The sequence below is a fragment of the Tamandua tetradactyla genome, chromosome 26 (assembly GCF_023851605.1).
Source record: "Tamandua tetradactyla isolate mTamTet1 chromosome 26, mTamTet1.pri, whole genome shotgun sequence".
Lineage (NCBI taxonomy): Eukaryota > Metazoa > Chordata > Mammalia > Pilosa > Myrmecophagidae > Tamandua > Tamandua tetradactyla.
In genome coordinates, this window is record NC_135352.1 from 6536064 (window position 1) to 6549540 (window position 13477).

The following is a 13477-nucleotide window of genomic DNA, read 5'->3' on the forward strand; positions in this document are numbered from 1 at the left end:
AGTCCATTGATTTTCCCATAGTCAAACACCACAGCTGAGAAGGCACTAAATTCTAGGCTGTTTCTATTTATCTTCCACAGATAAAATGATCTGGTAGCCACAAAAAGTGAGTCCAATGGGGAGACTCTTGCGATGGGTACAGAAATCTATGCACATAGCTTTTATGGTGAAAAGTGGCTGTCAATTTTCTTAGAATTAATTTATTTAAGGAACTTACTTTTGTCCTTTTAGTTAGTTAAGGAAACTGAAAGCATTGCTTTCTTGTAAGTTAACCTATAGCTTTCCAGAACATATTGGTTTAAATCAGCCAATATGTTTCTTATTTGCCTTTCTTGAGATGACTTGGATCAGACTCTGGTTTACCTAGTTTATTAAATTTTTTAACTCTTCTCTTTATAGTCCTAGGTTAGTCATATTTTTCACACAACTATGTTGAACCCACTCTAAGAGAGCTTATCTCCATTGTGTCTCTTTCATATACAGCAGAGGAGAATGAAATAGGAGAGAATCCCATCAAATTTAAGATCTCAGATTCATTATTTCCTTTGTATATGTAAAAAAACATTATGGAAACTGAGGTAACATGAATACATTGAGAAGTAGAATAGGATAAAAACAACTCCAACTCCATTTCCATTTTGTAAGCAGATGGTCATAACATGGACAAAATAAATGACCAAAGAGGTACTGTAGAAGAGAGAATATAAATGAATGCCCACTGTAGCAACTCTCTTCATTTAACTGAACCCCAGATGGTTTAGTGGAGTGTTGACTAAGACAAATGAATTGAATGAATTATTTTAAATTTGAACCATTGCTTTCATTTGATCCATTATACAAAGTTAGTCATAAGTTAACTAACTACATGATGAAAATGAGTAAGACAATTAATGGATATAAGAGAATGGTTAAGGATAAAGAATGTGGAACTATTGCCATCATCAATGATAGTTACTGGCAGAGAATTACAACAATATCTGTAATTTTCATTAATTTACTGCAGTTATGAACATCTATGCAGTAGTTTGCAACAAGTAGCAAATACTGTCTCATGGTATTTATTTTAGCAAAGCTCTCTTTAATGAATGAAGGGTTTTGCCAATAATTTCACTTTTGGCTTTATAGGTAGGTCAGACAATAATAGTAAGTGTTTATAATTAGTGTGACTAATAGAATATCGCAATATCTGAAATTGAAAAAAAATACTTGGAAATCTACTTACTTCTTTCCTTTGACTACCTTGTAGGAATCGGTGTATTTCCTCTTGTTAGCAAAAAGTTCTACAATTTCAGGGACATAGTTCGCAAATAGTATCTAAAATGATCAGCAAAATAAAGCCTTAGTTCTCATTATTCTGAAGAATACCAAAAAATTCTGAGATTAGAAGAAAGTACATAAAACTTTCTCTCATCTAGAAGGACATAACTATAAATTTTATTTAAAAAGACAGACCATTTGACCCATTATTTGGATTTGGTTCAAATCTAATAAAATACTTTTCAGCTTTTAAAATGTCAAAAATGATGACAAGCAGTAAGGCAAATTCCCTACGTGCTCTGCCCATCTCAATTCTAACTCCCCTCCCAATTATTTGGCATTATGCTACTTGGGGTCTTGGAAAAATAAGGCATAAGGGACAATGTTGGGGTTCAGGAAAAAATGATTGAAATGAAGGGGTATAACGACGTGGACAAGGAATGTCAGAAAGATAGACTCTGTCAGGTTTTGTAAAGAATTGAAATTAAAGCCACCAAAAGAAAAATAATCTTCATTTTCCTTGCTGCACTCCTAAAGCAAGCATGGATGCTCTCTTAAATGAGGTAAGATGCTGGTTTGTTCCACTTGGGCTGGAAGGAACAGAAGTCTCTTCAGATCAAATCTCAAAGGCCCAGACTCTTTAGAACAAAGACTTAATCTGATGGGCAAAAGATAAAGGAAGATAAGTTTGCTTATTTCAGTTTAGAGGCTAATAAAGAAAGCCTGCTCTCCTTTGTCTACTGTTCATTTCTGGCCACCAAGTGATTGCATCGCGTGCTCTGAGGATGCAGTACGGACAATATGGAACCTGTGTATTTTTTCTTTTCATTTGAACCTGCTCTGAATAATGGGTTATCCACTCTTCAACTTGTATCATTTCATTCCCAACCACTAACCGTTATTTTTGTTTATGTAGCTATATTTAAAAGACATCAAAACACTGTTCACCAAACTCCCAAGGGTGAAGATCATGATAAAGGCCCGTCCCAGGGATGTCTTGGCTACCACGTCTCCAAAGCCAACGGTTGATGTTGTTGCCATCACCAGGTAAATGGAGTCAAAATAAGATATATTTTGTGAATTCTTTCCTCTAAGCCAGGGATCACCAGAATTTTCCACCTGTCCAAAAAAAAAGAAGAAGTAGGAAAGGTCACTAAATGAAATCCATGGGAAGGTTTTTAAGGAATGGGGAAAATACTGGGTTAATTTCACTTAGTTGAATCCCAGTGAAATGGATATTAAGTAATTTCCAGGATGCTGTGAAGGGCTTCAAGTTGTGAATAGTGAATGGGAAGTCTTAGCTCCCTTAATTGTGATTACTGATGAAATCTGGAGGATGTGTACCTTGTGTCCAGCCTTTGGAAGGCTCCTCTGGGGAATGCGTGCTCATATCTCTTTCTTTTTATGCTTTGAGACTTTATGTTTCAACTTTAATTAAGATCTATTAACTCTATGTCATGAAAGAGAACAATGTAAGTACATTCTCCCATTTCCTCTTACTTCCCCCTTCATCATTTGCATTAGTTATATCATTTTTACATTGTAGCTGGGCATTCTATTGTGCTTCAATGATTCCTTCTGCTTTATCTTAGTTCTGTTTCAAATTCATTCAGTAAGGACCACCACTACATGGTGTCTCCATTCTTGAGTTCTTACTTTTGATTCATTTCCCATGAAGTTGGATTTTTAACATTAACATATGTGTTTAAAAGGGGTGCATGTGCTATTTTTCCTTGTGTGCTTAGAATAACTGGGTAAGTTGCAGTTTCTTCACCCAAACTTTGCTACATCATTAGCATCTTTTGGTACTGACTGATGCTGCAGAGAAATATGAGAGGATTAGTTATTTACCTCTTGCTTAGATCTTTCAGTGCTCTGGCTGAATTCTCTCCTTATTTTTGAAGCTCAGGAACTGCCCTAAAGTCTTGTTAGAATTAATAATTTGGAGTCAGTTTCCCTGGAATGCAGTATGCCCTTTAACACTCAGATTCAAGACTTTCTTTTAAAACTCTTTTCTGGTGCTATTTGTTGTGTATTCTCACTTGGGATCACTCAATTTGTAGTACATTGAATCAAAATTGTCCATTTTCTCATTTCTTCCCCACAATCATATGAGTGTCTTTGCTTTTTCCATTTCAGTGTTTTTTCCTCAATCCTGTACATCATGTTTCTCACCATGTTTTTGTCACATTTATTATACTTTTGTTCCATCTAATGTGTTTTCTAGAGCTCTGCAATTATTTTTTTCTTTCTTCTTTTTCTCTATTATCTTGTGGCTCATTTGTCAACTCCTTCTATTTTTAATAATCTCTTCTTTAAATCCTTATATGTCTCATTTGAATGATAACACTCAGATTTTTAAAAGTCTTGATACAGTTTTACAAATACAGAGGGCTTTTTCTTAACTTTACCTTTGTTTCCTTGGGTAAATTATCTCAAAATTGTCCTTTTAACTATTGGATTATATGATTATTGTTATACTGTCCCCTCTACCATACCTCCTTATTATTTTGGCAGGATTTAAGCATGGGCACCATATTATTTCCTTTATGGTAGATACTCATTTTTGAATGGTGCCAACTTTTAGATGAAGGACAATGTGAGGATGGGAAGGTGGTAGGTTGGGACATAGCTATGATTTGTTCTGTCTTTTAAAATATCTTTCCAACAAATCTGCTATTTTCTTAGCTCTGGGGTATAGCTCTTGTAGCTTTTTAACATCCAGAAATTGCTATAGTGATGTCGGAGTCCCTTAAATCTCAAGATTTCTGGTTGCTTCTTCCTCTTTCTCTGCATGCATCCTTGCCAGCCACCTTCTCTCCTGGGAGACTGGACGCCCACAGGAGCAGATAATCACATGCCCACAGGGGTCAAAAAAGAGACTTTTTTGGTCCAAGTATGCCTTGTGGAAGCTGAGTCCAACCTGAGGGCACATGGTTTTTACAGAAGCAGCTACTCTTCAACTACAACTGTTAGTAGTCTTGGGAAAGTAAAGTTTGACAAAGACATTTATTTCCTAAAGAATCCAGAAATCCAGGTATTTTTTTTTGAGGGGGGATTCTCCACAAAGATTAGCAACTGACAGAAAAATAGAAAACAGAATATAACCTATTTGAGTCAAATATAATATACCTGTAAGTCACAGTCTCCCTGAATGTCCCTTATTGGAATTGCTATTAAAGGCAAAAATTATGTCTTTCAGCCTGTCTCCTTTAGCATTCTTTTACCTACCCTTCTGTGATGTCCATCTGATCTCTACAGGGGCACTGAGTACTTCTTCCACTGTAAGCCATTACTTTTAGGTCCAGTCTTCTAGAACCAAGCATATCCTTTATTGATGTGATAATTCTTTTTAGGGAACTGTCTCTCTGGCTTGAATGCTGAGGAGGTATGTGTCTGGTTTTAAGTTTCCTGAAAGTTCATATCATAATGTGTATTTTGTATTTGATGTTTTTCTTGATGACTTGAAGTTTGTAAATTAATTTCTTGACAGTTTGCTTTCAATCAATGTTGAGTGAAGGAATCAAGTAAAAATAACTTCTACTACATTTTGTTTTGTTTTGCTTTGCTTTTCTCAAAGGCCTCTAAAGGCTTTCAACATCCCACTTCAATTTCTGCATTTTCTAATGACTGCTCTTCAACTCTCCTCAAGCAATAAAATCCAGGAGTTTCTTTCTTATTGTCAAAATCCATTTCTATATTTCTGATTATGTGTTATAAGAATCAGCCTTTCCTATAGGCAAAAGAGCAGCTCTTTATATTGATCAATTTCAGGAAAATGAAGAGAGCCCCAAAGCACCCTTTGCCTCTCAGCAACTCCTCTTCAACAACTCTCCAGCTTTGTTAATCTGAAATTTTCCACTCAGCTTTATGTCTTTGACTTCAAGACTTTTTATTCTTTGCTCAAATGCTAAAACCCCACTGAGGTATAGGGATCAATTTTTATCTATTGTTCATATCCTTGTAGAGTGAACTTATCAGGTCGGTTCCTAAGTGCAGGTTTTGAAAGTTGAAGAGGGAACATAGGTATCTTGAGTATAGGACATATTAGTGGGGAAATGAGGGTGGGGAAAACCCACAAAGGAAAATTATCATATTGGCTACAGTGTTAGAGACAGGGTTCCAGAAAGTTCAGCTCCATTGTTTCAAAGATAGGATGAGCATGCTGGTATGGGACATTAAGGAGCAGGGTGATGTACTTACCAAGTGAATGATTCCTGCAGCCGTGAACCAGGTACTGAGAATTATTGATAAAAGTTTGGAAAACTTCACTGAATTACTAGAGGAAGGAAGACAAGAGTGGTTGGGTCTCTTCTGACAGATTCCAGAGCACCGTGAACCCCTCCTTCTCTAAAATCTTGCTATACAAAGTATGTTTCATGGATTAGCAGCAGCAGTATTACCTGAGAGCTTGCTATCAATGCAGAAAACCAGCCTTTCCCCACTGACTACTGACTAGGAATCTACATTTTTGCAAGATCCTCAGATCGATTCATATACACATTAGAGTTTGAGAATAACATCTCTAAAATGTGTCCAGGTACACACGCCTGTTCAAAAAGTTTGGATTTTGGCTTCATTGTCATTACCCTGATATAATATTGCTCTTAAAAATGGACCATATGTGGGTCATGTTAAAATACATTTAACAGACTGCTACATTGTATAAAGTATAGGACAAGAAGCCTTATCCTTTAGAATTCCCAGGAATCCGAGGCTTGCAAAATGAAATTCTGAGCAGATCACAGAAATGTGGATTCATACTGCTAAATTGATAACAGGATCCTTGAGTGAAAAGGATCACAAAAGCTCCCACCTCATAAAGAAAGCCCTAGAATTCTAGTAAAGTCTCTGGGGTTTTTAGGCAGAGCCACCCGTCATATAAGGACAGCTTTTCTTATCCAAGTTCTCTACAATGCTTAAATATTTTATGCGTTGATGTGTGATACTTGTAATCTTTGATTCTTCTAGTGAGAACACAGAGGCATAGAGATTTTGAAGTGGGTAAAATTAGACCCACTAAACATTTTAGAAACATTGCTGTCCAAAGGTAGTTTGGATGTTTTCTTTTCTTTTTTTAAAAGATATTTAGGTAGTTCAATTTCTGTGAGCAATAGTTTGCTGGTCCTGCTGTGCAACTCTCACATTCAGAGGGATTGTCTTATACTTCTAAATTTGAAGAAATGCTTCTTATTCTACCTAGCCAGGAGAGACGTGACTCATCAAAAGCAGTGTAGAATCAAAGCCTACACTGTGCATTGCTTTGGTTTGTTCATTTGGGGGACTCAGAATTAAAACCTAAATCAATTTAAAGATTGTAGCTTTACAGAATACAGAACAAACTTTTATTTGAACTGATCCCATACTTTTCATCCATTGTGCTATATAACATAACAGGAGGGAAGGATTGAGTAATATTTGGGGAGCTGAGGACTTTCATGATTTTTGCACTGAAATTCTGATGGGAAACGAATTAAGTTTAAAGCTCAGTCAACATTTTCATTTCCTGATCCAAGCCAGTGAGTAAGTAGTTCTTGGAGCAGGGCTGGCATTTACCTGGTTTTGATGGCTTGTAGAATTTGCAGGATTTGAGGGAGTTCCAGCAGCCGCAGTGCTCTAAGGAACCTTAAACCTGCAAAGCACAGAAAAGGAGAACAGCTGCTAGAAGAAGGTCTTCTCCAAGGAGAAGTTTGAATTACAATACAATTAGGATTATGTACATTTTTCCCTCTGAAATGCTCACACATCTTGACTTATAATGTTATGGGTTGAAGAGCATAGCTCTAGTTCAAATCCTGGCCCTGAAGCTAAATTGCTGCTAAAATCTAAGGCAATCTCTTTTACTTTTCTATTCCCTCATGTAAAATGGGAATTAGAATAGTACCTAACCTCAAAGGGCTCTGATATTAAGATAAAGCATGAAGAAGGGTGCTTCACATATAATGAATGCTATGTACATTTTCTGTTATTTAATTATTTTTTTAGAATTGAGAACAAATTTCTGTAAATGACTTAAACTCAGAATATCTGTGAAATGCTCATTGTTGTATGCTCTTTTAAAACTTTACATGTTGTAATAATGATAGCAAGGAATAGAATTGGGACTTAAATGACAGATGATAACTAATAATATAAAGTTACATAAAAACTGATAAAGGCTACATAATGTCAAGGCAGTGTCAACAGATCCACTTTAAAAACAAAGTAACTAATTGAATCAAACAACTCTCTTAAGATGTCACAATATATCTGGATATGATGAGTTACAGCTTTTAAAGCTTGAGTGGGCTCTTACAGTTTCTGCCTGGAGGTGACACATAAAACTTCTCATAATTCTTTAGTTAAAGCAAGGAATACGGTCAAAATTGACTTCTAAGGGGTAGGAAAGGTAAGCTTTTTAAAATAAAAATTTCCTTAGTCCTCATGAGCATCCCAGATAAAGACGCTCTCATCTTTAGATTGCGGATGGAGGGCTGGGATGTGGCATCACAGGTGGTGGGCATAGCATAGCCATCCCTCATAGCACCTACTGTGCTTCAGATACATTGATAGGTAGGTGGTGACATCAAAAGATGGTTTCTGCAAACATATTTCAATATCCTAAACTACAGTAAGAAATTTCTTGAATGACAGTCTATCATTAAAGAAAAATGAAACATATTTATAAATGTGCAATGCTAAGTTTTTTTAAAGATTGCTACTGATTCCCACAACAAACTCACCTAGCCAATTACTTTGTAAATAATAAGAAATAAAGGCTGGTGGGATAGTAAAGATGTCTACAATTGAATTCATCTCCAACCAGAACTTGATCTTGTCATCAGCTGCCACAAACTATCAAATGGAAACACAAGACCAAAATTATTTTAACCTCAAGAATTTTAAGGTAAGCACAAGAGATGGTATTACTCAACCAAATTGCATTCATCCACTGAAGCATTAATGTCATTATATTTCATATATATGAAATATGAGCTTCTCTATTTAGATTAAGAAAGGTAGCATTTTCAGAAGGGAGAGTCTTCTCTACAAAGGCAATTCTGTTGGTCAGTGTGGTCAGAGAAAGATTGAAAGGGAAGTCACAGAAACATATACCATTTATATGTATATATATACACACACATATATATGGCTTTAAAATTTATATATATACACGCATACATATGGCTTTAAAATATGTAATTTCTAATATATATAAATATACATTTAAATGCAATCTCTCATAAAAGGTTTGGCTGATTCCTTAAAATTTAGATTTAATAAATGCCTTTGGAATAAGAAGGCTATTTAATAAACAAGTATAAAAACTGAAATGAAGCACAAATTTTTATAGTTATATAGCACATATGCTATCAGAGAAGCCAATTACATCTTCAAAGTTTTGTTATTAGAGTTATGTATAATTGTGATTATTAGTAAAGATTTCCTGGAGGTATGTGGGAAGCCAATAAAGAGCATGTTGTAACAGCCATTTGATCAAGGAATCATTTTTATATCTATTGGAATTTTGGGCCTGGTTTACAGTTTGAAGTGCAGAGAGTTTTTCAGTTACACTGTAAAACAATTTTGAGCACAGTCCTTCTATCTTTAGAATTTGAAATACAGATTTGTAACGAAGGTACACACAGCCCTTTAGTTGTACATGTAGAGTTTGGGTGTTTGCTCCCATTTCCAGTAAGTACTTACTCTCAACCCAAAATAGAAGCTAAAGAAAGCATTGAAAATCAAATCAATAGGGATGGTTTTGTCTTCATAAGAAGAGCAGCTTCCAATAGGGCTGGAAAAGAAAAGTAAACAGTTTACAAGATGTGACTATATAGGGTCAAAAAAAGGGAAAAGGTGAGCAATTCTCTACGTATCTACATACCTAAGTTCAGGTCTGATCAATCAGATCAATCCAGGCACTTATGTTCAGATTCCAAGGAAATTTTTTTTCCTTTCGGGTGTAAAGGTATGTATGAATAAAACCAATGAATGGTGCACAGAGCCAAAAATCACAGGCAAATTACAGGCTCTTCCTTTCATACAGTCCATCAGTTCTCTTTCTTGTTTATAAATACAGGCATTTAGGACAATACATTTTCCTCTCAGTACAGCCTTTGCTACATTCCATAAGTTCTGATATGTTGTATTCTCATTTTCATTTGCCTCCAGATAGCTATTGATTTCTCTAGCAATGTCTTCTCTGACCCACTGGCTGTTTAAGAAAGTCCATTGGTTTTATTTCTATTTTAATGGTGGTGATTCTGAGGCACAGAGAAGGTGTGGCTTTCCTTGGTTTATAAGGCCATTTCTCCAGTTAGGGCATTTTGGCTTCTCTACCATTCTGACAGAAAGGTGCTCTAGATAAACTGGACTGATCTGAACCAAATTCAAAGAAAATTTCCTAAAGATCTGTTAAGAATTCACAAATCATTCACAAAGTGAATTCTGTTAGCAATCCATTCATTTCTTTAGTTTCCCTAAAGTTGCCTGACATTTGTGGCCCTGTAGTCCCAATTTTACTTTGACCGGAAACCCAATATGATTCCTAGAAAATTGGCATGAAGTTAGAATAAGATTGGGTTGTGGCCATGAAACTGTCCTAACTTTGGGATATAAGAACGGAATGCTTTTAAAGCTGAGCAGACAATCACCTGCTCCTTCATCTCAAGTGAAGGCTAGTATTTACACTTTTGTGAGACCACCCAAAGTTGTTTGAAAGCTGTGGGAAATCCTCAAACTATTGCAGAACTTCTCCTTCAACAACAAAGGAATCCAAAAGCCTACACGAGAGCCCAGGTGAGGAGACAGAAGCTGGAGGCATGGATTCCTGGAGATTTTGTACACTAATCCTGTATCGAGGATGTCAGGATGCCAGGGAAACTCATGCATTTTTTAACAGTGTTAAATTTAGTGCTTCTTGGGGGGTGGAAGATGGGATAGGGAACTAAATATTTTTCCTTTTTTTTGCATGGGCAGGCACCGGACAACGAACCTGGATCTCCAGCATGGCATGCAAGAACTCTGCCACTGAGCCACCGTTGCCTGTCCATACTTATCCTTTTTAAAAGTTTTTATCTCCTTCCCTCTTTCCCTCCCTCCTTCCCCCCTCCCTCCCTTCCTTCCTTCCAGGAAAACATGTAAAGCTTTATAATTTAGGAGAATATTCCAAATTAGATGGACAATCTATTGATATAGTAGTGAAGAGTGAATTGGGAATTTTACTCACTCATAAGAGTTGATGAAATAGATTATGAGAGACCCAATGCTTAGTACGAAGACAAGGATCATCTAAAAAGAAAGGAATAAATGTTCAAATCCATTTTAGGGACATGGAATATACATGAATAAACAAACCCCCCAAATTGAATTTTCTATTTTTACCTTGTCTATATACATGCAGTCTCTTTTTCACACATTCAGTTGTGTTAGCATTAATTCATTTAAGAAAAACATCATTGAGATTTTACTGGGTGCTTAATAAATGAACATGTACTAATTTTACATACTAAATCATAACTGCTGCACACAAAGAGTTTGTCCTTCCTGTGTTCTAGAGCTCTCCGAACTCAAGAAGTCCTATCATTCATTCATCCAACGTGTGTTAAGTGCTATAAATTATATGTTATGCATTTTATTATAGGCTAGAAAATGAGGACTATAGGATTTAGACCCTGGATTTGAACTGCCCATGGTATTATAAAACAAAAAATCCTGAACATGTCACAATTTTGACAGGAATGAGATACTATAAGGGAAAAGAAGAAGAAAATGAGTATTTTTAAACATGCTAATGAGTCTTATGGAATATAATCACAAAACCGTCCATTCAAAGCCTCAATGCATTGGATTTTTTTTTCTGTTCGTGGATGAAACCTTGAACATGATCCACAACTTTCAGGTAAACTTTAAGTATTAAAAATTCCTCCGGTTATTTTAAGTTTCCAAATCACCTTGGTGTGGTATTAATAATACAACACTGAATTTTAGTTACAATTAAAGTGTTTCTTCCTTCCACCTCAGATATGACATGTACAGGCTGCCTGCACAGGGAATTGGATTGTCTCTTCTCTGTTAACTGTTCTGGGGTTTTTATTTCTACACAAAATAAAAACTGGCTAGGCTGTCTTTGACCTTCTTAGAATTGTAGATCAGTTAGTTTGGAGAGTGACCAAGAAGGAAAAGGAAGAATAGGAAAGTTCTTACTTAACTTTATTCCCTGTTCTTGCCCTGGGTGTTTCAGGGCATGGCAGAAGCTTAATGTTTTCTTCCATGGGTTGTTTCATTGCCTTTGGAAACCCCAATTCAATTCATAGTCATAGTCTAGAAATATTTATTTAGTAGCTATCATGATCCAAATACTATTCTGGTGCATAGGATACATCAGGGAACAACACATATGAAGATCTCTTCGCTTGTGGTGCTCACAGTTGAGACAATAAAGAAATATAATTAATATATAAGTTATATAGTATGTTAGAAGATGAATGCTCGGAAAATAAAGGCGAGCACAGTAGGGAGATCAGAAATGCAAGAGGGAGGAGTGCAGGAAGCTTTCGCTTTAGATAATATTTCATTGTTAAGTGTTCTCTTTGTGATTCCTTTCCCTTGAATTGAGTGAGTGCACAGTGTCCATTGGTCCCTTATAACTCTGTTCTCAGTTTACTTCACCCTTCCACTTTCCGTTGGAATCCTTACGTCTTCAGATACGTACTTAAGCAGGTCAGAATACGTACTTAAGCAGGTCTCACATATAGCCTTTATCCGTTTATTCTGGAAGCATTCAAATATTCTTCCCAACAACACCGGAGGGGCAGACTGTCTCCTATGTAGCAACTTCCCTGGCATAGGACAGTTAGCCCAACACTATCTTGTCAGAAATAAGCCTAATATCAATTCTTCATGCCCCAAAGTTCCAAGAGATACAAATTAAGATTTCTCAGGGTTCCATTTTAAGCCTCTTCTCTGGGGCTTGAGATGAGAGAAAAGCACTACTATACCTCTGCTAAAGCTGAGCTTTCTCCAAAAATGCCCAAATCTTTATGTGATTGAATAAGAGGGTAAAATTTTAGTTGGTTTTCTTCCAACTACTTTGCAAATGCCATCTTCATCTTACTTATATACAGAGGAGTTGCCAGCATCTATTTTCTTGGGCTCTCAGCTCCTAAAGTTCCATTTAAGCACCTCAATTAAGCATTGATGTTCACAATCACCATGTGAAAAACAGAATAAGAAATAGGTCCTGAGTAATAGACAAATCCAACAAAGCAGCAGGGCACAAGATCAACATAAAAAATCAGTAGTGTTCCAGGGATGCATGGGTAGTTCAGTGGTAGAATTCTCACCTGCCATGTGAGAGACCTGGGTTCAATTCCTGGCCTATGCACTTCCCAAATGAAAAACAAGGAAACAGACAAAAAACCAACCGAACAAAACTTCAACAAATGGTGCTGCATAACAGAATACTCATTTGGAAAAAGAAATGTGACCCCGCTATACAGCAAATAAACAAAAAAAAATCAATAGTGTTCCTATATACTAGTAATGAGCGTGATGGGGAGGAAATCAAGAAAAAAAATTCCACTTTCAATGGCAACTAAAAGAATTAAATGTCTAGGAATAAATTTAACCAAGGATGTAAAAGACTTGTATACAGAAAACTGTAAAACATTATGAAAAGATATCAAAGAAAGCCTAAATAAGTGGGAAGATATTCCATGTGCATGAATGGGAAGACTACATACTGTTGAGATGTCAATCCTACCCAAAATGATTTACATATTCAATGCAATAGCAGTGAAAATTCTAATAGCCTGCTTTGCAGAAATGGAAAACCATTTGTCAAATCTATTTGGGAAGTAAGGGGGCCTTGAACAGCCAAAAATATCTTGAGAAAGAACAAAGTTGGAGGACTCACATTGTCTGTCTGTAAAGCATATTAGAAAGCTACAGTGGTTAAAACAGTATGGTAATGACACAAGGGTAGATATATTAGCCAATGGAATCAAATTGAGTGCTCGGAAATAGACCTTCATATCTATGGCCAACAAGGTTGCTAAACCAACTTAATTGGAAAAGAATGGTCTCATCAGTCAGTGGTGCTGTGAGAACTGGATCTCCATATGGAAAGAAATGAAAGAGCACCCTATCTCACATCCTATGAAAAAGTTAACTCAAAATGGATGAAAGACCTAAATGCAAAAGCCAGAGTATTAAACTAGAAGAAAACATAGGGAAG

At 36.2% G+C, this 13477-nt stretch overlaps 1 protein-coding gene across 5 annotated transcripts in view; it reads right to left on the minus strand.

The window, feature by feature from the left end:
* Positions 1-13477, minus strand: part of KCNU1 (potassium calcium-activated channel subfamily U member 1) — a 163577-nt gene that overhangs the window by 135333 nt on the left and 14767 nt on the right. For all 5 annotated transcript variants that reach the window (XR_013169158.1, XM_077144622.1, XM_077144620.1 and 2 more), the window contains exons 3-9: positions 10469-10530; positions 8944-9034; positions 7980-8091; positions 6814-6889; positions 5461-5536; positions 2206-2376; positions 1223-1314 (exon numbers count right to left, since the gene is read on the minus strand). Coding sequence is in view for 4 of the 5 variants with exons in the window: in XM_077144622.1 (XP_077000737.1) it covers positions 1223-1314; positions 2206-2376; positions 5461-5536; positions 6814-6889; positions 7980-8091; positions 8944-9034; positions 10469-10530 (680 nt within the window). In the remaining variant the exon portion in view is untranslated. The remainder of the gene's footprint in view (positions 1-1222; positions 1315-2205; positions 2377-5460; positions 5537-6813; positions 6890-7979; positions 8092-8943; positions 9035-10468; positions 10531-13477) is intronic.